Raw genomic sequence first — 23,768 nt, 5'->3', positions numbered from 1 at the left:
ACCTTTCCCAGTCTCTCCACCACTGCCCATACCCAGTACCCTCCTGTTTTCAAATAAATTTAGTTTCTGCCTTAGGCAATCTGCATTTGCTCCTTCTCTGCCTAGAACCCTTCTTGGATTCATTCAATTAAACAGTTTTTGAGCACAGCTGTGCTCTAGGTGAAGGGTTTTCCAAGCTGGGCTATAAGCCCCCAGGGGTATAGCAAGATACTCTAAGGGGTCTGCAGGCCTGGAAAAGTTAGGAGCATTTCCTGATCCTGAATTTTTGTATACTCCTAAAATTGATTTGCCTGTAAACTCAGTTACCCAATTCTCTTTTTACATTCCCCAAGGAAAGGCCTAACACCTCTTCCATTGCCCTTGGTATAAATGGAACTGAACACATTACTCCAAGAGTGTATTTCTCCTGAGGGTGACTCACTTGAGCACCAAGCACAGGGAGCTTAGTAAGAAAATGGCCCTTATTTCCTGCATTATCTGGAAGGTGGAGATCTATCCATCAGTTTGTCTATCCAGCAACTCGTCCATCCCTCTATCCACCTTACTCTCAAAATTTAGAAATGAGATGACACAGGGACATATATGAACACTTTTATTTGGTTTAAAAGATTAAAGGCAAAGTTTTTTTTTTTAATTAAGTTAATATGATTTGGATCATTTGATCTGATAGAGAACTGGCTTTGCCAATTATATGGTGGACATTTTCCATAAGTTGGATGAGCTAAATTTGCAGCTTCACAGTTTTGATGAAATTACATGAGAGCACATACACAAGAAGCAACATGCCAGAAAAGCATCCATTACCACTATATAAAGTTGTGGCAAAAATTGTCAGATATCAACTTTAAAAAATCTACACTGGAGTTTTAATAAATTTTAAAAATTCATGGGGCACATAAGCGGAAATGTTTAGAGACAGCTGCTTTAAAGTACGGGGGTGTCTAAGGAGGAGTGAGCAAGCCATTTAAGGCCCCTGTCCCTCAACCGGTCTCTCAGGTTATCAGTTAAAAATTTTTTTAACTCAAATGTCACCCGCTCGGAGAGGGCTTTTCTGACCCACGTCATTCCACCACATTTCTTCCTGAACATTAAAACTATGTGAGATTGATTATTTACTTTTTTTTGTCTAGTGTATCTCTTCACTCCAAAATGTAACCTCCGTGACAGCGGGGCCCTTGTCCGACTTGATTCCAGCTTGTGTTCAAGCGCCTGAAATCGTGTCTGGCATATTAACGTGCACAATCAATGCTTGTTGAATAATCAGATTTTGTTAGTTCTGTGCCCATTTCACAGAGGTTCTAGGTAAGTACCTCTATCCAAGTCAGTCCAAGCACAGCAGCTCTGATCCGATCCCCCCTCACTCTCAATCCTCTGCCCTCGCCCCAGCGGCGCCATCTGAGGGCTGCAGCGTGCATCCTGGCTGATTACCCTGCAAGGTCTTCCCGCAGCGCCTCCTGGGTCCCGCCGGGAAGCAGCCCAGGCAACAGCACCCAGTCGGCCTCCCAACGGCGAGAGGGGAGGGTTTCCGCTTCCGGTTTCGGGCTGGCCACTTCCGCTTCCGGCCACTTGTTGCGTGAGGCGCTGACGGGAGGATGGACGGGCTGGTTGCTCAGTGCTCCGCGCGGCTGCAGCAGCAGGTCAGGCGGCATGGGGCCAGTGGAATGGCTTGGAGGGGAGGGACCAGGCCCCGGGGCCCGCCCGAGCATCGCTGGGGCGGCGGCAGGGGTCGCCCTGTTCCTCTCCGAGGCAGACAGAGGGGTCCCGAGACCCAGGCCCCGCTGCCTCAAAGGCGAACGCCCGCCCAGGGGCCCTTTCCCAGCGGTGGGAGAGGAAGAACCGCTCGTTCCTGGGCCCATGTGACAGTGAGGTTCGGCGGAGCACAGAGTCCCGCCCTCTCAGCCCTCCACCCCAGACCAGCATCTGCGGTGGGCTGGAGCCTTGCGTGTTCGGTACAGCGTCGGCCACCGTTCTCTTCATGATGCTGAGGAAGAGTAATTCTAAGACGCCCATGGAATGGTTCATTATCAAACAGAAGTTGGCCCTCCGCCTTCGCAGTTACAGCTTATAAAAGTGAAAGTGCAACGATTCCATTACACTTTATACTCGGAAGGGAGAAACGAAAGTAATTTAAGTACTCTTATCAAAGGAACTGCTTTATAGCATTGTATCAAGAGTCACAGAGTACAAGTTGTTCAAGTAAAGTCTTCAGTCACACTGAGCTGAACAAGTGCCTTTTCTTTCACAGGAAAAAGAGATTAAGTCTCTGACTGCTGAAATTGATCGGTTGAAAAACTGTGGCTATTTAGAAGCTTCTCCAAATTTGGAGCAGTTGCAGGAAGAAAATTTAAGATTAAAGTATCGACTGAATATCCTTCGAAAGGTGAGTACTCTGGGTTCTGGTTTTATCCTATAATTTGAATTATTGCATCTTTTTTAAAACTGTCATCAAAGATTCTGAAAGTATACCCCGATGAATTTTGAAATAGGAGAAAAGAAACCCTATTTTCCCTGCCCGAGACAGGTTAGGACTAAGTTGTTGGTGTAGGTAATGGAGAAGTTGGTGATGTCCTCATGTCCTCCCAGGGGTTATTGAAATGTCTCATCATACTAAATGTCTGGCTGGCTTAAAGTTGGCTCTAAGTAGAGTTGAGACATTTCTTTCAACAGTATATTCTTGTGCCTTTTTAAAAAAATTTTTTTTGATTTTAAATAATTGCCTCAATCAAAGGGAAATGTTTTAAATCATACACTACCCTGAGTTGGTTATTTTACAATTTTATTTTTATATTTTTCAGTGTCATAGTGGCTGGGGTTTTCTTTGCACTTAATGTTTCAGAACATTTTTTTCCCATGAAGCTTGCACTGTATTTGTTATTTAATGACCTCATAATCTAATAGTGTTTGTCAGATGTGTCAAAAAATTTGAACGTGCTTCATTTGGAGTTTAATTTTTTGACCTGCCCTTCAGGTCAGCAGATGACATCCTAAAGGATGACCTCATTCCCCTAATTGTTATCCTGTGTGTGGTTACTACTTTTAGCCAGGCTGCACTAGCACTGTATCTTATTTATTAATCTTAGACTCTGCCTGCCCCGCTCCCACAGCCTTTTTTTTATTCTTGTGTGTGAGCTCTTCTGCTCCAAATAACTTTGTCTGTGAGTCTTCTAAAATCACGAAATTTCTTTTTCATAGGATCTTCCCTAAAATATCTCACCTTTCTGATTATCTCATTTATTCCACACTTATTTATACTCATTTTTCTATTTATTTCAATTCAAAAGTAATATTAAACATCTTCTATGTGGTATTGGCTTTGAGGGAAAAGATAATAAAGGAAGTACAGTATATTGTATCCGTAATACAGATTAGCCCTATACTTGATCTTAGCTAAAAGGCTGAGAAGTAATACAAATTAGCTCTAATGTGTAAATAGGAGAACACTGTCAGTGTAATGTGGAAGGTACTTTCTCTGTTTGACCTATTGAGTAACAGCAACTGAGCTGAGCACAAGATACACAAACTCAGGAAATAGCAAGCCACAGAAGAAAAACACTACTGTGTGGGATACCTGTTCGCCCCACCTCTGTCCCTGGCTCACTTTGGCCAGATGCTCTGACTTAGAAACATTTATTGGGTGGTTGTCTCAGAGGTGTTTTACCCTTGTTTTCATTAACTCAGCAGCTTCAACTCTTCCTTATTCCTCTTTCATTGAGTTGTCCTTATCATTTTTTTTGAGATAAAGTTTCATATTTATTTAATACTTACTAGGAATTACAGTTACCTTTTTAACAGTGATGATTTTTAAGATTGCTATTGTGATAGTGCTCTCGTTACAAAATCACATTTTGATTAATCTGCTTCTGATGCTAATTTTCTCATAAGGTCTGTTATTTTTAAGATGTAATTTTTGGCATAACGTGAGATGTTTCAGAAAGCTTATCTTTTATTGCAAAGCTTACCATTTTGGGGGGAGAAAAGACTTGCACATGTGAAATAGGTTGGGGGAAAGTATTAAATGTAATCGAATACTAAATTGCATGGTGCAGAAATCAAGTACAATGGATTCATATGTGTGTGTTTACATATATACATACAAAAACATACATATATGTGTATCAAATTTTATACCATCTTCTCAGAACTTTAGAGAAGCCAAGAACATGGTTAGTCAGCTCTTTACACTCCCTGCTTTCAGTTTTCTGTTCTGATAAACTCCCTGCTTTCAGTTTCTGTTCTGATAAAATAGCCATGGAAGTAGAACTCAGGAATTCCCCATGTATGTCTTAAATACTGTGGGATAGACTTGTCTTATTACTTTTCTCAGCATATCTGAGATATGAGTGTATTACTTTTTGGTTCTTCCCAAGACATTTGAAGGTTTCTCACATTTGGAGCGGTAGGGGGCAGATTTTTTATGATACTTTAATATTTTAGTGACTTTTTTTTATTCTTTTCTTACAGAGTCTTCAAGCAGAAAGGAACAGACCAACTAAAAATATGATCAACATCAACAGCCGCCTACAGGAGGTCTTTGGTTGTGCCATTAAGGCTGCGTATCCAGATTTGGAAAATCCTCCTTTAATAGTGACACCAAGTCAGCAGCCCAAGTTTGGGGACTATCAGTGTAACAGTGCTATGGGTATCTCTCAGGTGATTGTATTATTATTATAAAGTGCGCTTGGTGATTTGTTTTCTTAAGCATTATCATCATCATTACCATATACATAAATAGCAACATGTCCACAATTCTGAAAAACTTGAGAAAGGGCATGCATGTTTTTAATTTTTATAAAAGCACAGATTTGAATATTCAGTTAAATGCTAAAAGGTAATAGTTGGTACTGTTTTGTTTTGGTACTTCCTCCCTGTTGTGTCCCGGTTTGCTGTGTTTTGTTGGTGAGAGTCAGAAGGTGAGGAATTAAAAGTGAGCCGCTTAGCAGCCAGCATTTCTGTCAGATATTTGATGCAGCTGTGGTGTCTTAGAGGCGGGCTTCCGTATTTCATTTTCAGTCAGACTAATTTCCTATTTTTCATAGCTGCATTGCCTAATGTGTGTGTGGTTAATTGCCCCTGGTTTGGGACTTTTTGCTTTTCTTTCATTGTTAAATAGAAAGGGTTAATCTAAAGAGTTCAAATTTTTTTTCCAGATAATTTTTATGTATCTATGTTGGGGTTAAGTTTTTAAGGGTGCTCTTTATCATTCAAGTCTGCATATTGCACACTTTCATGATTTGAAAATTAGAAATATAAATATCTTGGCAACAGGCATAATAACTAAAGACTTTGCTGCATCTTCATAAAAAAGTTATAGATGTTTGTGGCAACTCACTTCGAAATGGAGATCACATAGTTTGGGCACTTTTGTGTTTCTCTTAAGACTGATTATTGGTGCTCAGTGCTTTATCTAGTCATTTATAAAATCATTGGACTTCTCTGCTTCTGCCTTCTGATCAGTCTAATGTCAGATGCATCTAATGCTTTGTCAGTTGTGCATTTCTGAGTAACTTGCTGAAATATGTTGTGTAATGATTGTTTTATATTGTATTATAGATGCTCAAAACCAAGGAACAGAAAGTTAATCCAAGAGAAATTGCCGAAAGCATTACCAAACACCTCCCAGACAATGAATGTATTGAAAAAGTTGAAATTGCTGGTCCTGGTATGACAATGTTACCCTTCTTAAGTAGTTGTATTGATGCTGAGTCTTTTTTGAAATAAAAAAATGAAAAACATTTTTAAATATAAATGTAGGATTAAGACTTCTATGCTGAAAAAGATGGTGAAAGCACTTTGGATTGAGAGGTAGGAAACTGAGGTTTAATCTAGACATAGCTGCCCGACCTTGGATGAGTTACTTTACCTCCTTGTGGTTCAGGTTTTTATTAGCAAAAAAGAGACAGTAATGGCAGGTAAATTTGTGGTGAGAGGGCTATCTGTTTTCTGTTAAGAGGTGAACAGATGGTTTGCTGAGAGTGAAGAGGCCCTGAATCAAGTAAGAAGCTTTCAGGAGAGTGGTATGGTTTGAAGTAGATGCTGAAACAGGGAGCTGACAAGAGAGCTCAGGTCAGGGCCCCAAGTGGTATTGGAATCCTGAAGCGTGTCGCCAGAGCCACATCCGCACTCTGGAGCCAGAAGTGAGAAAGCCTTTGGGAGTGAGCAGTTCTTCCAGATAGGAGGCTATCTGATTTTTGTTTTACTCTCTACTGTTCAATAGGTTTTATTAATGTCCACTTAAGAAAAGACTTTGTGTCGGGACAATTGACCAATCTCTTGGTGAATGGCGTTCGACTACCTGCACTTGGAGAGAATAAAAAGGTACATGTACATTTTTCAATTGATGTTAATATACACCTTAGAAATGTGTGAAAAGTGTTTTAACTGGAAATGGCTTTTACTTACATTGAGATTTAATCATTGATATTTGAGATTATGAACCTAACTGTGAAACAGTGTATTTCCTAGGTCTTGCTTGTTTTATGATTCTTCTTTTCACTTCATTCCAGAAGGCACTTGAGGTGGCCAGCTGATATTTTTGAGCTGTCACCGAAATAGGGGATAGATAATTTATATAAATGAATTTGATTTTTTTTTCAGTTAATGGTAGATGAGTAGACTCATCAGAAAACCTAGCAGCCAAGCTACTGTTTGTCTGAGTTTTATCATTAAATATGTTGTTAATGACTATGTTAGCAGAATAAAAAGTTTATATCCCTCTAAAAACGTTTTATTGAATATATTTGACATAACTGTGTAAATGTTTAAGGTGAGCAGCATGTTACTTTTATTCATTTATGTATTATAATATGATTGTCTTTGTAGCTATATTCGTCATATTACATAATTACAGTATAATATTGTTGCCTATAAAAATCTTTTTGCTTTCTATCCTAGGTTGTAGTTGACTTTTCGTCTCCCAACATAGCTAAAGAGATGCATGTAGGCCATCTCAGGTCAACTATCATAGGAGAGAGCATGTGCCGCCTCTTTGAATTTGCTGGGTATGACGTGCTGAGGTGTGTACTTTTGCCTGTCAAGATTTCTATAGAAATGGCAGATGTCCCTTGAGAATCTTGGACTAAATGATTCATAGGTGTGGTTCTGCTTCTAGTCACCCAGTAGGCTTTTGAAATAAATTGTGTCTCAGGCCTCTCCTCTGAACTAATAACTTTTTAGAATCTCTTGGGGGTGGAACCAAGGAAAAACACCCCCCACCCTTCATTCCACAAGTAGTTCTTGAGTGCCTCCTGCATACCAGGGGTTTATATGCTAGTACCAGGAGAGGTACGCAAGGGACAAATGATGCTGAGCCTTGTAGGCCATAATACGAAATTGGGATTTTATTCTTAAGTGTAATTGGAAGCTACAGGAGAGTCTTAATTAATAGAGCACTATCTAGGCATACCTTGGAGATATTGCAGGTTCATTTCCAGACCATCAGAGTAAAGAGAGTTATAATTTTTTTGCTGGTGGAAGGTCTTGCCTTCAATTTGTAAAAAACGCAACATCTGTGAAGTGCAGTAAAGCTGAGTACAATAAAATGGGATGTGCCAATAATCGAAGATTACTCTGGCTTATAATCGAAGATTACTGTGGCTTCTGTGAAGAAGCTAGACAAAGAAGGGAAAACTATAGTAATAAGTTAGAAGAAGGCTATTGTATCAACCCAATTAAGAGATAATCGAGTGGTTTGAGGTTAGTTAAAAGCATTGAGGGATGAAAAGTGGTTGGAAGAATTTTGTCCATTGACATTTGAGAACTACTAGCATAAATTATACTAAGATAATTGCTTGAAATGTTAAATTTTCATAAAATTGTGGTAATGACCCACACTGGTTCAGTTGTCAGTGTCCTAGTCAGCTACACAATAAACAGATCACAATCCATTGATAGAAACTTCATTCATTTAGCAAATCCTGTTCTGAGCAGCGTCTGTAACTGAGTGTACATTGCTAAACATAAATTGTGTTTGCCTCTCCTGGAGCTTGTAGACAGGTTGAGGAAACAACTTAGTAAACAAGATACTATTAAATGTAATGTCCTGGCAGTTAAGTATTAGCAGTGACCAATGGAATATAATTCCCCTAATTTAAACATGTTTATCATTTTAAAATTATTTTATGTTTTCTGGTTGGTATTAGATTAAACCATATAGGAGATTGGGGGACCCAGTTTGGCATGCTCATCGCTCACTTGCAAGATAAATTTCCAGATTACCTAACAGTTTCACCTCCTATTGGGGATCTTCAGGCTTTTTATAAGGTTTGATACAATTTATTGTTATATTATTTGTTAACAGTTCATTTTAATCATCTTCCTTAGGGAGTTCAGAATGGTATTTGGGGTTAAATAAATGTTGCCAAACTCCCCACCTCTTAAGGTATCGCCTTTGCTTTTGCATTAGTGTACACTAAAAATTGAATTCTACCACATTACTTGTTAAGTGAATTTCGGAGTTTGTTAATCAGAGTGCATTTTAGTATTTAAGTGTTTTCGATACTGCTGTTTTCTTCTCAATGTTATATTTTTTAAATGTTATTAAGTATATGTAAATCTGTTTTAAAAGACAGATTTACCATAATCCATAAAAATTTTAAATTAATCACTGTGGTCAACTTTCTTTGATTTTTTTTGACTTATCTCTGTATATAAATATTGATTGTGTCATATTTGATAATGTCGTTTTTGTGTTGTTTTTATTTATTTAACATTATAAACTCGTTACTTTATGAAATGACTGCACATCATTTTGTTGGGCTGGTGTACCAATGTTTACATTCATCTTTGTTGTAGATATTTTTTCCTTTTTTGGAGGACTCCTGTCTGTTATGTGAACAACTTTGTATTCATGAGTTTTATCCCTGTTTTAAATTATTTCCTTATGATAACAGCTTCCCAAGAATAGGATTACTTCATTAAAATGTAAACATTTGTGGGGGGGTTTTCGTTGTTTGTTTTTGGGAGGTGTTTTTTTTTTTTTTTTTGTCTTTGATAAATATTTTCTGATGAAAAAATTGAAAACAACCTAAATGTTTACTAATGTGAAACAGGTAGAATAACTAATGTTATAATCACCTGTTGGAATTCTGTGTTCTGAATATAATCAGTATTAATGCAAGGAAATGTTTATAATACATTTTTAAATTTTAAAACCACAGTAAAAGAAAAGCCATATACTTCTAGTTTTTTGGTAAAACATAGGTGTGTATTTGCAAAGAAATGTCTAGAATTATACACCAGTATATTGTTACTGGTTAGTTTGGGGTGGGATTAACTATACACACATGCACACACACATATGTATTTTATAGTAAGCATGTGTTGCTTTCAAAATAGAAATAAAACAATGAAGGGAATTTTTAATTACCAAAATACACACACACACACACACACACACTCACACTCACACTCACACTCACACTCACTCATTCAGGACCACGTCCAGAATGGAAAATAGATCCCAGAAAAATCATTCCTGCCTGTTAGCTAATTCTTTATTGCTCTCCTGGAACACAAAAGCGTTGGTGTGAGTAGGCTTTTCTGATTTAGAAAAGTGGAAGTAGCACTATGGTGAGAATTTTGTATTTTGGGGAAAAAAATTATTTCAAGTGAAATAATAGGGTTCTTTCACACACTCATTTGTAACAGTATTCTTAAATATTGAGATAGAACACTTTTATTGTTTTTCTAGTATTCTAAATTTTCACTTTTTCCTTACTCCGATTTTTTTTGTGGGGTTTGTTTTTTGAAAAATGAACAAATTTTTAATATAGAAATATAGTTGGCTCTATTTACAAACCTTACTTTTTTTAAAAAAAAGGAATCCAAGAAGAGGTTTGATACTGAGGAGGAATTTAAAAAGCGAGCGTACCAGTGTGTGGTTCTGCTCCAGAGTAAAAATCCAGATATCATCAAAGCCTGGAAGCTTATCTGTGATGTTTCCCGCCAAGGTGAGTTTCTGGGCTTTGTTCATTCATTCAACAAATACTATTACATGTAGTTTCCTTGAGTCTTTATTCAGAATTGACCTTAAATAACGTGCTAAACTTCCAAGTACTGGCAAATAGATTTTTTTCTTAAATATTTTCTAAAACTAAAACAACTGTTAAGAAACTTTTATTAAGACAGGCAGGTGCAAATTTAACTTTCTCAGTAGTCAGCAAAAATTAATTGGGAAAGCAGGAAAAAAAAGATCCTATTCACAATAGCAACCAAAGCTATAAAACCCTTAGGAATAAATTCATCCAGAAATGTGGAGGACCAAGATGAAGAGAAATCCACAATAGATATAGTAGAATTTTGGGGTAGAATATCATGCAAAATCCTCTGGTTCTCCAAATTCATTTGTTGTTTTAGACAATTTCAGGTTTTCAGCTTTGACAAAGTAATTTTAAAGTTTACTCTGAAGAATAAATGGACAAGAATAGCCAGTAGATCTTTGAAAAAGAAGACTAATGATCGCCGTTTTCAGCACTAGGTAGTAAAAGGTTTTATAATGTGCTACTATAGGTAATATTGTTTTGGATGCATGGTTAGACAGGTAAGTGGTACGAATTATGAAAAACTATAAGAAAATTTAGTAAATATGTGATCTCCAAATAGGAAGAGCTTTTATTTCTTTTTTCCTTCTCGTTTGCATTTAAGAAAAAATTTTTTTAAGGTATACAAGAAGCACATGTTCTTTATAGACAGACAGTAAATGCAGACAGGAAAAAAGAAAACAATAATTATCTATAGTCCTACCAACTGTTAATATTTTGATGTGTGTTTTACCATATTTTTTTCACAGTTTAAAATGGTAGTATGTATATAATGTTCTGTATCATACATTTTTAATACAATTTTTTTTTCAGATAATGAAAGATGCATATTTCTTATTCGTTTAAATTCTTAACCATTTTCTTTGGTGACTTTTTTTCTTAGAGTTTAATAAAATCTATGATGCCCTGGACATCTCATTAATAGAGAGGGGGGAATCCTTCTATCAAGATAGGATGAATGACATTGTAAAGGAATTTGAAGATAAAGGTGGGTACTCTTCAACTTTTATGGAAAATTTCAAAGGCAGAAGTGGAGAGAATATTTTAGTGCCCCCAACTCCATGCACATGTCACCCAACTTCAACAATTATGAATACAGGTCAAGCTTATTATGTTTGTACACTGCTTACATCATATAATTTTATCTATAACTATTTTGGTATATGTCTGTAAAAGATGCTTTCTCTCCGAAATCATGATACCATTATCACTTCATGAAAATTAATAATGATTTCTTAATATTATTAAATAGCCAGCCAGAAGTTAAATTTCCCAAATTGATTTATAATCTTTTTTAATCATGAGGATTTTTCAGTCTGAACATGACACTTGTTTGACATATATCTTACGTTGCATGGGTATCTCTTTCCATAGGTATCCATAGGTATCTCTTTCTCCCTCCCCATTTTTTTTTTTATTGTTGAAGAAACTGAGTCATTTTTTAACAGAATTTCCCATACAGTGTTATTTAACATAATTCCTCTCTCTGTATTTTCTAAAGAGACTTGATTAAATTCTGGTTTGTATTCTTTTTTCTTTTTTTGTTTTGTTTTTTTGTTGTTGTTGATTTGTAAGAATGCAAACAATGTCTAATTGGCTCTTTTGGTGATATAAAGATGGATTAGTGGGTTCAGGTGTTGTCAGCCCGATTTACCCTTAAATTTCCCCATTAGACTTTCCCCTAGTGGTTTTAGCAGCTTTTAATGATCATGATTTTGATCCATACTTCATTAGAGGTTTAAAATGGTAGTATTCTCCATTCCTTCTTTGTTACCTGGAATTCTCCCATGCAGAACTTTGTCACATAATTATTTTGGTTATCCTGAGGTACAATGCCTATAAGGCGAGCAGTCTAAATGCTTTTATTATTTTTACTTATCAGTTTTCAGAATAATTAGTTTTTTAGCATCTCCCAGATATGACAACTAAGTTGTTTTTAGCATTATTATAAATGATTTAGTATATTTTGTATTTTTCAACCATTTGTTTTTATTAGTCTTTTTAATGCTCAGATTATTCCCATTTTTGGCTAATAGTAGCCTCTTCAAATTAGCTTTTCTTTTTTTGTCTCTTGTTTTTTCTTGACCCTTACAGTCTTTGATAGTTTACTTGCTTTCTGTTACATAACATTTGAGGATTATTTTGTACATTCCTTGCCTTATATCTGAAGTCAGCTAATCTGATATCTCCAAAAAAGCCTGGTTCCTTGAATGGGAAATGGTATTAATCACAATCTGGGGCCTAAGGACCGTACTTCTAAGATAATAAAAATTTTAAAGTTTCTTATTTTAATGATGATAAAAAAGGCACAGAGAAGTTAATAAATTCCCAAAATCACACAGCTAATAAGTGATAAGTCTGAGATTGAAACCTAGGCAGTCTAGCTTCAGAGCCTGTTTTTAACCATCAGTTATACCGCTTTAACTTTACCAAGCTTCGGTTTCTTAAACAGTAAAACAGCAACAATAATAGTATTTACTGCATAGTGTCATTGTGAAGGTTGACCATAAGACTTAACATAGTAGTAGGTACACAGTAGCACTCAGATATAGCTGTTTTTATCATCACGTTCTTTCAGTACATTTTAAGAGGCAATGATTTCCAGAGGAACACTGTGGCTCCAGCTTGAAAGCAAAGCACAGATTTACATGTTCTGCATCTGCTGAGCAAGTGGGCTCCAGGGAGGTGTTCTACAAAGTGTGTGGGAGCCAAGTATAGCGTGAGTCCACAGAACTGCCGGGATAGCTCACCTGCGCCCTGAACACCCTGCATGCCCCACACAACTTTGACAATAACCATTTCCCAAGGCTCACAGTAGTAGCTTATTGTGAGAAAAAAAAAGTATGTGATATTTTGAGTTTGCTAATAAATATCCTGTAATGGCTAAACATCTATATTCCTTGAGGGTTTTTTTAACATTATTAATAAAAGATTGTTTTTCTAGGATTTGTGCAAGTGGATGATGGCAGAAAGATTGTATTTGTCCCAGGATGTTCCATACCATTAACCATAGTAAAATCTGATGGAGGTTATACTTATGATACATCTGACCTGGCTGCTCTTAAACAAAGACTGTTTGAGGAAAAAGCACACATGATTATCTATGTGGTGGACAGTGGACAAGTGAGTTTGTAGATTTGTATATGCTCTTACATTGTCTGGAGGTGAGATAGTGTGGTGGAGTTTGTGACATATGGCACTTGAGGACTACAGATTTTCCCCAGAATGCAGAACAGTTTTATAACATAGGTGAAAGAACAGGGTTTGGATTTGTCCCAACTTAGAAACATCCCAGCTTTTCAGCTTATCTCCATAAACTGGAAGTGGGGTTACTTCTCAGAACCTGAGTGACCATCCCTGTCTGAAAAAAGGTGGTCGTGAGACATGAAATTTAATTGAAATTAGTGCACGTGAACCTGCCCTAAATTCAGTTGCTTTAAAAACCTTTGAAAATAGAAAATGTAACAGTCCTGCTGTTATTGTTTCTCATTTATAGGGAATAAAAAAGACCTTTTATAATTTTACTTGCCTTACAAGTTTTGGGAGTGATTTGCATTTTCCCAATCTTTATCCTTAAACACAAGAGTTTTAGGTCATTTTGTTGTTATTAGAAAGTTTAGCAAGTAACTTGCTATTTCTGTTCCTTTGTAGTCTGTGCACTTCCAGACAATATTTGGTGCTGCTCAGATGATTGGTTGGTATGATCCTAAAGTAACTCGAGTGTCTCATGCTGGATTTGGTGTGGTCCTGGGGGAAGACAAGTAAGTCTGGAATATCTAAAGGCGGTAATGACATCCCTAAGCCCCACATTTTTTAGAAGAGGCTACATTTCATTTGCTACCCTATTAGATTTAAATTTTGTTTACAGTTTTTTTTTAATCTGCACATACTCAAATCATGAACCAGCTGAGCTATATCCTATCACTCACTCTTGGAGAATGTAGTGTTTTAGGGAAATTTGTACAAAGTCAAAAGAAAACCAGACTATAGACTTAATAGATTATAAGGAGCGTTTCCATTCCCACAGATCTACATTATAATATCTATCACAGTATCTCCTCAGATTTCAAAAAAAATATTCAGCAGTATATTTCAAGCATTTTGTAAATGTTTGTTTTCCTTTACAGTTGAACACCTGGCCAATACATTTATAGAGGTTCCATGAGTTTTAAGACTCATGGCTTTTTATGCTCATCTCAAAAATATTAAGTTTATTGAGACCTACATGTTAATATCCATACTTTCAGTTTTTCTGTCAATGTTTATGAAATAAGATAAATACAAGCAAATATTTATAGACAGTATTCATCAATTCTAAGGCACAGAATTTTTATCAGTGTCTTGGGATCGCTTAGGCATTTAATCGGCATGTCTTTAAAATCTGTGGGATTTTGAATTAGGTGACACACCCCAAATATTACCATCACACAAAAGTGGTAATGATTCTAAAAACCACATCAAAGTAGCCAATGGCCAGCAATCCTTACTAAGCATATAAAGGCAGACTAGGTGTGCCAGGGTATTATTTTAGATACAGTTTATATGGAGATGGAAAGACCTTGTTGTTGACATCAACAGCAAACATTTTTTTAAGTACAATATATGAATCATCTGTAGAGTTGCACTTTTTTGGACTCAGAAGACACTGGGTCCTTATTTATTATGGTGTACCTGCTCCTAAGACAGTGCTTAAAAACTAACCAATGAGTTGAGAGTTGCTCATAGTATCTTAGTTTCTTAACTATTTGGTTTTTGGACTAATATTTAAATGATCATTCCTAACATTTGGGTGAAATTATTAAATTTACTTTTGTTCCAGGTATTTATCACCAATATTCACATCTTGGCATTTAACCGGTTTATCGTGTAATGGCTAAGGAATTTTTTTCTTGACTTCTCACTATAGTTTTATATTTCTGCACTCTCAGTGTCATGTGATTTTGGCATTCTGTGCCATTGGAAATGAAGAAAAATTTCAATGACAGTTAACCAGTAGTAGCCTACCATATTTTAAATATTTTATTAAAATGCTTACAGATTCTGCCACCTAGTCTTTCATGAGATTTTTCTGTTTAAGACTTGTTACAGTAAATAATTAGCCTTTTATTTAATCATCATTTAATCATCGTCCCGTTACTTCATGCACACCTGTTTATCAAGGCCCTGCTGTGCATGGCATTGACTGGGCGCTCCATGGTGTGTACACACAGAGATACATAGAACGTGGCCTTTTCCCTGAAGGAGCCTATTACCTAAGGCACTTCTCTTTAGAGCCTGTTAAAATACACATTTCAGGACCCCCAAGAGGAGTTATTAACTTTTTAGATCTAACATGGGTATTAGGCTGCCTTTTTTTACACATTCCTTAACTGGTCAGAGGAATTGACACAAAAAAAAACAAAAATTCAAGGCAGGCACAGATAGGGAGTAATAAAATAGACCAGTTATTGCAAAGTAGAAATGTTAAGGAAGGCTAGGGTTGAGGTTAGGTATCATTTCACCAGACGTAAAATTTGGAAGTGTTTGGACACTGAAGAAGGCGATGGCATACGGAAAGCCATTCAATATTTAATGTATTTGGGGGATAATAAAGGAGTTTTAATTCTCTGATAAAGGGTAAGAAGATCCTTTCTAAGGCAACTCTAAATATAACTTTAATAGGAAATACCACATTTATTTTGGTAGTCTTTGTGTTAGATGGAAGAGCATGCTTCATTTGTACCATTGTTGCGTTTGAAAGATTTTTACCTTAAAAGAAAGAAAATGACAAATTGCATATACTTAGTGTCATGTAGACTTTTGTTTAATAGTTAAAAGCCCATTTTCATGGAATGCTTTTAATGGTGTTGCCCAAGGCAGTACTTAGTAATACTTTTGTCCCATCCACAGTGATTCTGATTTTAGTAAGTATGAATGGGACCCTGGCATCCTGTTAATTTTTTTTAAGCTCTCCAGAGGATTCTAATATGCATCCAGGGTTGGTTACCACTGAACACGTGAAATTACTATATAGAGAAATGCAAATGAACTTCCAGTTGATAATTTCCCTACTTCCCAAGCAATTCTACAAGCAAAAGTATATTTTATTAATATACTTTTTCTATGAGGGTAGAACAGATAAGCCAAACTTTGTGTCTAGGGAAATGAACAAAATAGAAAATGCGTTTTTTTTCTTTTAGGGAATTTGTTAAAGGTGAACATGTAGATAATGCTATTAGGAGCCTAATGCATAGAATGCTTTGAGTTAAGGGGTGAAAGATGAAAGACACTTGATAATACCCGTTTTCTTTCTTCTGTCATCCTTCCTTGTTGCCGACTGGAATAGAGCAATGTCAGACCTTCATTTTCAAAGATTTCAAAGTCAGATCTGTTTCAAAATCTATTTAATTAGAACTTTCATTAAATTTTTTTTCAGGAAGAAGTTTAAAACACGTTCAGGTGAAACAGTGCGTCTCATAGACCTTTTGGAAGAAGGACTAAAACGATCCATGGACAAACTGAAGGAAAAAGAAAGAGACAAGGTAGTCCAAGGCCTTATTTTCATGTTGTGTACCATGCATTGACTGTGATTTTTTTGTTTTATTGAAAAAACTGGGAAATATTGTAAGGAGTCAGTCTACTTAGGACAGGCTTATATTACTCATTTTATTGCACAGTAAGTTTGTTTCATGACTTACCGAGCATTTATTTTGAAAATACAATTCTTGGCTTTTATAAAAGGCCCATGTCTTTTTCTCCTTTGTTAATAAGGCATAGTTTCTCTGCCTTTTATGGGCAATTCATCTGTCTCTGCTTTGAACCGCTGATGGGAGAATATTGTGGACTGAGGCTGTTTGGGTCTCATCCTACATTAGAGTCTACATCTGCTGAGCTCCTTTCTCTGGGAGCATTCGTTGAGTAGTCATAGCAGTCAACACCTACCAGCCATCAGAGTAGGGACTATGGCAGGCTTTCGTAGCATCCTTAGAAAGGATTATGGTTGGATTTGTGTGGAATTGGGGGGAACTACATCAAAATAAAGAAAACTCAAGAAGAAAAAATATTTTTAAAATGGGGATAAACAGAAGTCAAGGATTGAGATTCAAAGGGTCTTATGTCTTTTACTCTTCAGCAAGTCAGGTGACATTTTGGAACGAACATTACTGTAAATAGAAGGGTAAAACTACAGAAGGAGAAACAATAGGATGAAAGAGCCAAATACAAAAAAAGATCCTTTGACGAGAAGCCTTCTTATTGGATTCAGATGGGTCACTGACAATCCAGAGAACATGAAGGCAATACATGAGGATACATTCTCCCTACCTACTCCCTTCTAAAAAATTCCTAGCAGAATGAAATGTAAAATGTTTCTCTCTACTTCTAGTAGGTGGTTGCCAAGTCTGCCCAGCTGGTATCTCCAGAGTAGTTTAGCCTTTTAGTCCCAGCCTGGGCACATCTGGCACAGTCAGATGAAAAGCGGAAAATTTAGTTACTTAATAATTTGTTTAGTCTGCATGATGACAAAAACTGCTTTGTCTCTTTTATTTGGCCAATACAGCTAGAATTTTTTTAAGTTAATGTGCATGCAATAAAATGTAAAGCTCGATGATTTTTTTATACATATATATGCCTGGTAACACCAGCCAATCAATTTTATTTCCATTACCCCAGAAAGTTTTCTGTCATCATAGATCACTTTTGTTTACTCTGTAACTTCATATAAATGAAATCATAAAGAACGTGCTGTTTTCCAGGTACATCTTAATGTTTTTTTATTGCTGAATAGTAACACTCTGTTGTAGGAATATACCATATTTGGTTTGTTTATTCTCCTGTTAGTAATCATTAATGTTGTCTTCCATTTGTTGGCTATTATGAATAAATGGCTAATTTCAATATTATCATTCAAGCCCTTTTATGTATACATATGCACTTTTGCTCTTAGCTATATATCTAGGAAAGTCATTGCTGAATTGTAGGGTGGGCTTATGCTTCACTTTGAAAAATTTTCAAGGACCTCCCACCATGAATATATGATCGTTCCCCTTGTTCCATATCTTCACCATCACTTGATTTTGTCCATCTTTTTAGTCTCTTATGAGTGTGTAATGGCATTTCACTGTGGTTAAAATTCGCATTTCTCTGAGTATGTTGAATACCCTTTCTTAAGCTTACTGGCTGTTCAGGTATCTTTTCTTTGTAAAGGGTCTTTTGCCCAGCGTTTGTGTTGAACCATCAGCGTTTATATTTATCTACATAATTTTTCTCTCTGTGTACTTTATTTCTTCTTGCAGTTTTTTGCCTACATCTGGGATTCTTTTCCTTCAGTCTGTAGATCTCCTTTTAGCATTTTTTTGTAATGTAGGTCTGCTGCAGACAAATCCTGTCAGCATATATTTTGTCTGAAACATCTTTTGATCGCCTTCAGTTTGGACAATATTTTTGTTGGGTATAGAATTCTAGTTCGGCAGCTGTTCTTTCAGCATTTTAAAGATGTTCCGTTGTCTTCCAACTTCCAGAGTGTCTTGTGACTGTCACTTTTATTATTGTTTCTCCTTTGAAGATAATGTATCTTTTTCTCAGACTACTTTTACTATTTTTTTTTTAGCCATTGTTTTGGTACTTTGACAAAGTGCCTGGTTGTGGTTTGGGGTAGAAGTTGTTTCTTGTGTGTGCTTGATTGGGAGTTGCTGAGCTTCTGAAGTTCTTTCATCAGTTTAGGAAAATAGTCATATCTCTTCGAATATTGCATCTTTGCCCCATTCTGTTCTCTGTAGTATTCCAAGTCCGTATATTATGTTAGAATTTTTGATTGTGTCCCACATGGTCTCTCAGACTGAGTTTTTTTCACTTTTTTTCTCTCTGTACTTCATTTTGAATATTTTCTAATTCAGGTATTGCATATTGTTCTGTGTTCCAAATATTTTGAAATTTTGCATCTTTTTATTCAATTTTGTCCCTCTTTTTTCCTAATTTTTTGAACACCTTCATAGTTTTAACCTTTAATTTTAAAATAATTTTAGACATAAAAATTGTAAAATAGTTTAAAGAATTCCCCTAATAGCTTCCCAAATAATAATATCTTACATAGCCATAATATGGTTACCAGAATCAGAAAATTAATGTTGATACGATACTATTAAGTAATCCGCAAACCTTGGGTTTCACCATTCATCTCATGAATGTCCTTTGTCTATGCCAGGATCGAATCCAGGATCAGGTACATGTCTCATTTAGTCTTTAAGTCTCTTTAATCTTGTTCAGTCTGGGCTTTTCCTTGCTCTGTCTTTGACTTTCATGACCTTGATGCTTTGGAAGGGTACTGGTCAGTTTTCTTACAGAATGTCTCTTAGCTGGATTTCTCTCATTTCCTCATGATTAAATTCAAATTATACAGTCTTGGCAAGAGTTCCCCTCACTTCATTAGGCACATGATGTTGAGAAGTGTCGTAGATGTTAATTTTGATCCCTTTGTTAAGGTGATACTGTCAATTTTCTCCACTGTAAAGTTACTGTTTTTCCCCTTTGTAATTAATAACTTTTTACAGTAACTTTTTATTTTAAAAAATTCCAGACATTAAATTTGCTGTTGTCTTCTGTTTATTTGTTTCTATTGTCTTGTTTTCCCCATCCCACCTCCTTGGTTTGTGGTCATTTCATCTGGCTTTTTTATCAAGCGTCATTGTATTTTTCTAGATGCTGGACAGTGTGAATGAAAAATTATAAAGGTTCTAGATGATGTCGTCTTCCTCCAAAGACAAGTTAAGGTTTTTTTGGCTGGCAAGGCAGATCATACCAGGCTGATTGTCTTAATCCTCCATCTTAATCTTGGCCTTTGTTAGGGCTGAACTATTTCACTTTCACCTTTACTCATAGGACGAGATTCTTACTCCTAAAACATAGCTCTTCTGGTTTCGCCAGGGTATTTATTGTACTCTTCTGCCTTGCCGCTTCTGGGACTCCCCAGCCTCACATGGCTGCTGAAATCTCTGCTCAGCTCTTCAACCACCCACCTATGCTTTCCTGCTAGATTTTTTTGGAGTCTTGCCTTGGTGATGCCATCCATTGGACAGTTTCAAAGACGTGTTCACAGAGGTTTTCACTCCTCTGTAGTTCACTCTTGATGGTTGTCTCCTCACTCCGTTGGCAGACTCAAACTGTGCCCTCTGTCTTCTTACCCCAATAAGACCACTTCTTTCTGCTTGGGTTCCACCCTCAATCCCCTGGATTTGGAACATGCCCTCTGGGAAAAAGCCGGGTGAATGTAGAACTTGCTAGGTTCCTGTCTCCCAGGGACTGTACATCTCCTCCACCTCTGGTTGTGTTGATGCTCTCTGGTGACATCAAATGGGTGTTTAATGTGATTTATCCAGTTTTTAAATAGTTGTGTTTGGTGGGAGGGTTAGTCTGTTACAAGCTAGTCATGTCCAGAACAGAAATCCTTAATTACTTAACCTATGGCCTAATTATGTTTCAGAATATATGACTAAATATTGGCAAAACAATGCATGCATTCTTCCTCCTACTCTTGACACCCTCCTTTGATTTCAGTTAATTACCTGACCTTAATTTTTTGTTTTTATTTTACTATATTACTTTGTTTCCTATCTGCTCTCTCAGAATCATATGGAATAAAGTGGATATAATTCAATAATTGGTGCTTTTAGTTTAATCTGCTAACTACATTGGAAAAATATTTTAAGCTGACACTTCATAATATACAAATCAAGTTTCTCATAGAAACATTCTTCCTTATGCAAAGTTGATGAGTTTAGATTTTCATTGTTTTCATCTTTGAACATTGACCCATGTTGTTCTACCTCGGTGTCAATATTTAACAGCGTGCTGATAAAGGAGCACCATTAGATGTTCTCTACCCCCATCTTCTGACTATGAGACGCAAGGACAAAGGTAAGTCAGCTATGAAGTATTTTTATTTTGTTTTGTTTTGTTTTGTTTTTCCAAAAGGTCTTAACTGCAGAGGAGTTGAAGGCCGCTCAGACTTCTGTTGCTTACGGCTGTATCAAATATGCCGATCTGTCCCATAACCGGTTGAATGACTACATATTCTCCTTTGATAAAATGCTGGACGACAGAGGAAACACAGCTGCTTACTTGTTGTATGCCTTCACCAGAATCAGGTAGTTGGGGGTATAACATTGTTTTATTTTGGCTCAAATAACGATAATTTCTAATTTCTATCAATAACTTAATTACGTGCTTTCGAGTGAAAAAGAATGTCTAGCAAAGAGGAATGATGGCTGTTGCCTGATGTTTCAGGTCTATTGCACGTCTGGCCAATATTGATGAAGAGATGCTCCAGAAAGCTGCTCAAGAGACCAAAATAATTTTGGACCATGAGAAAGAATGGAAACTAGGCCGGTGCATTTTACGGTTCCCTGAGATTCTGCAGAAGATTTTAGATGACTTATTTCTCCACACACTCTGTGATTATATCTACGAGCTAGCAACTACTTTCACTGAATTCTACGATAGTTGCTATTGTGTGGAGAAAGACCGACAGACTGGTAAGTGGCTCGTCCAGTGGGCTGGGCCTCCAGGAAGGCATTTATTTGAGTTGGGTATGGGTGATTTTCAACTTGTTTTTACTTATGGAAACTGCCCCTCTTTTTTCCCCCAACCAGTTGCATAGCGATCATATCATATATAACAGACAAAATTGAACTAGTCTTCAGGGGTTCTTGGTAATGGAAACTGCCCTTGCAAAAAAAAAATGTCTTTTCTTACCTTAATGAAGTAGACTGAGTTAATTAATGTGTTTGTCACAGGGCAGGTAGGCATTTCTGCAGGTCATGCCTGCGAACTGAAACTTTATTGGGGGGAAAAAATCTCACCATTATGATGGATTTAACTGATTTCAGAATAAAGCCTAGGAAAGAACTCTACATTTTAAAAATAAAGATAAAATGTAGAGTTCTAATTATTGCAAACCCTGTATCTCTTGTCCTTGTTATTAGATTAAAAATAGACTTCTTTAACAGAAACACCTTTATTTTTTAGATTGTCTATGTGTAGTCTAAGGTAAAGGCGATTCTATTTTAAGCCCAAAACATCTCTGGGTTAGGCTACTCATTTATCGATAAAATCCAGAAGTAACATAGATTCTCTACTAGTGATTTTCAAAAAAAAAGAAAAGCCACCAAATTAATTATCTTCTTTTTCTGTCTTCTCAGGACAAGTGTTGAAGGTGAACATGTGGCGTATGCTACTGTGTGAAGCAGTAGCTGCTGTCATGGCCAAAGGGTTTGATATCCTGGGAATAAAACCTGTCCAAAGAATGTAATCCTTCCTAGGTTCGAACACTGTTTTTACCAAAGTGGCCATTAGCACTGTTTGCTTTTTTACAATCATGTGAATACAAAAACAAGTAAAGTAACTATGTCAACTACCTACATAACATGTGGTTCTTTATCTCCAACTAGGCTTTCAAAAGGGAAAAAAAAAATTACTTTCACAAATATATTTATTTCTGCTGAGCATTAAACCAAAATGACCTAGTGGGAGACAGGGAGTAACACAAGGTTTGAGTGCCCCATCGAGAGTGTTTATTGGCCTAGCAGGGATGTGTTTTCTTCAATTTTAATTAGATAAGAAATCCCACTTACTGAGCCCTCCTATAGGCCCCGTGAACTTGTCACAGCTTCATTGTCTCATTTCTTAATTTTATTGTTCTGTCATAGATATTTATCCCTATTTACCAAGTATCAGAACATTCCACGGAAATAAGTAACTTGCCCTGGGTTGCTCAGGAACAAAATTCACATCCATTTATATCTAACTCCCAAATTGAAGCTCTTTCCATTTTAGCAAAAGACAACACTGGCACTATAATAGGACTGGACTGAGGAGAAAGGTCAAGAAGATATAGCAGACTGAAAATTTTCATGACGTTCCAGATTAACTCAACATCTGTACCAATCCTAGTTGCATGGAAAGCTGGGAAAACGTGAATATGTAAGCTGAGAGGAACAGGATTGCCATGATTTGCTTAGATCAGTTAAGAGTCTTCCCTGAGCTCCATGAAATTGGAGTTCTGCTAGCAAGACTATCAAATTCATAGATCGCAGAGTGAAGTAATGGTACAAATGAGGTCACAGAGAAATTATTCTGTATAGTTGGGATAAATGAGTTGTTTGGCAATCTTGATTTTTCCCCCCACTGAACATTCTTAAAGAGGATTAAAACTAGGACAGGAATAGTATCAGGAAGAGGTTACTCAAAGTAAATTTGCATTAACATAATTTTATGTTAATTTTTCTTGTCTTTGACATTGTTGGCAAATGTCACCCCCAAATGGTCAATATTAACTATCCTAGAAAACTAGTTACATGATATTCAGTTGGGTCGAAGCAATTTTATTGAGGTTAATGAAAAGTGCATGGGGTTAGTCAAAGTAAAAAAAAAAAAAAAAAAAAAAACTTTATTTTGCATTTGGCATGATTTGCATTTCCATATTGGCCAACAGTGTCATGACATGAGTCTACACAGTGCTTGCGAATGATAAAATACAATGAACTGAAGAAGAGCCCAATTAGACTCACTATTTTTGTGAGGTTTTAGATAATTCATAGGTAGATACTTCATAGGATTTGTAGTGTGGCTAAGCCAGCTAGCTTGTGAATCTCAGTTTCTTATTCTGTAAAAAGCAGAATTACTGATGATTTCCAAGGTTTCCTCTAGAAAGAAGACTTTTGGAAAAGTAGCTCATTACTATAGACTTGTTTCCCCAAA

General features: G+C 36.4%; 1 protein-coding gene across 2 annotated transcripts; it reads left to right on the top strand.

The window, feature by feature from the left end:
* Window positions 1–1,520: 1,520 nt before the first annotated feature.
* On the top strand, window positions 1,521–22,429 carry RARS1 (arginyl-tRNA synthetase 1). Of its 2 annotated transcripts, none has more exons than XM_016151434.2 (15): window positions 1,521–1,637; window positions 2,246–2,380; window positions 4,462–4,650; window positions 5,551–5,659; window positions 6,215–6,315; window positions 6,892–7,013; window positions 8,139–8,259; window positions 9,818–9,947; window positions 10,921–11,025; window positions 12,982–13,160; window positions 13,689–13,798; window positions 16,453–16,558; window positions 20,985–21,157; window positions 21,297–21,544; window positions 22,211–22,429. In XM_016151434.2, the coding sequence occupies exons 1-15, from the start codon at window positions 1,593–1,595 to the stop codon at window positions 22,318–22,320; spliced, it is 1,983 nt and encodes a 660-aa protein (XP_016006920.2). In that variant the 5' UTR covers window positions 1,521–1,592; the 3' UTR covers window positions 22,321–22,429. The 2 variants fall into 2 exon arrangements, with proteins under 2 accessions (XP_016006920.2, XP_016006921.1); XM_016151435.2 differs by lacking the exon at window positions 1,521–1,637 and adding an exon at window positions 1,707–2,122.
* Window positions 22,430–23,768: the final 1,339 nt, after the last annotated feature.

The sequence above is a fragment of the Rousettus aegyptiacus genome, unplaced genomic scaffold, assembly GCF_014176215.1.
Source record: "Rousettus aegyptiacus isolate mRouAeg1 unplaced genomic scaffold, mRouAeg1.p scaffold_m13_p_7, whole genome shotgun sequence".
Taxonomy (NCBI): domain Eukaryota; kingdom Metazoa; phylum Chordata; class Mammalia; order Chiroptera; family Pteropodidae; genus Rousettus; species Rousettus aegyptiacus.
The sequence above is the reverse complement of the archived record's forward strand: the minus strand, read 5'-3'. Positions and strand labels throughout refer to the sequence as shown.

Bases quoted from the DNA above. Each gene is read 5' to 3' on its own strand.
- RARS1 (XM_016151434.2), top strand. From the start codon at position 1,593: ATGGACGGGCTGGTTGCTCAGTGCTCCGCGCGGCTGCAGCAGCAG. The intron at 4,651-5,550 runs GTGATTGTATTA...ATTGTATTATAG, and splicing joins GTGCTATGGGTATCTCTCAG to ATGCTCAAAACCAAGGAACA. The intron at 7,014-8,138 runs GTGTGTACTTTT...GGTTGGTATTAG, and splicing joins GCTGGGTATGACGTGCTGAG to ATTAAACCATATAGGAGATT.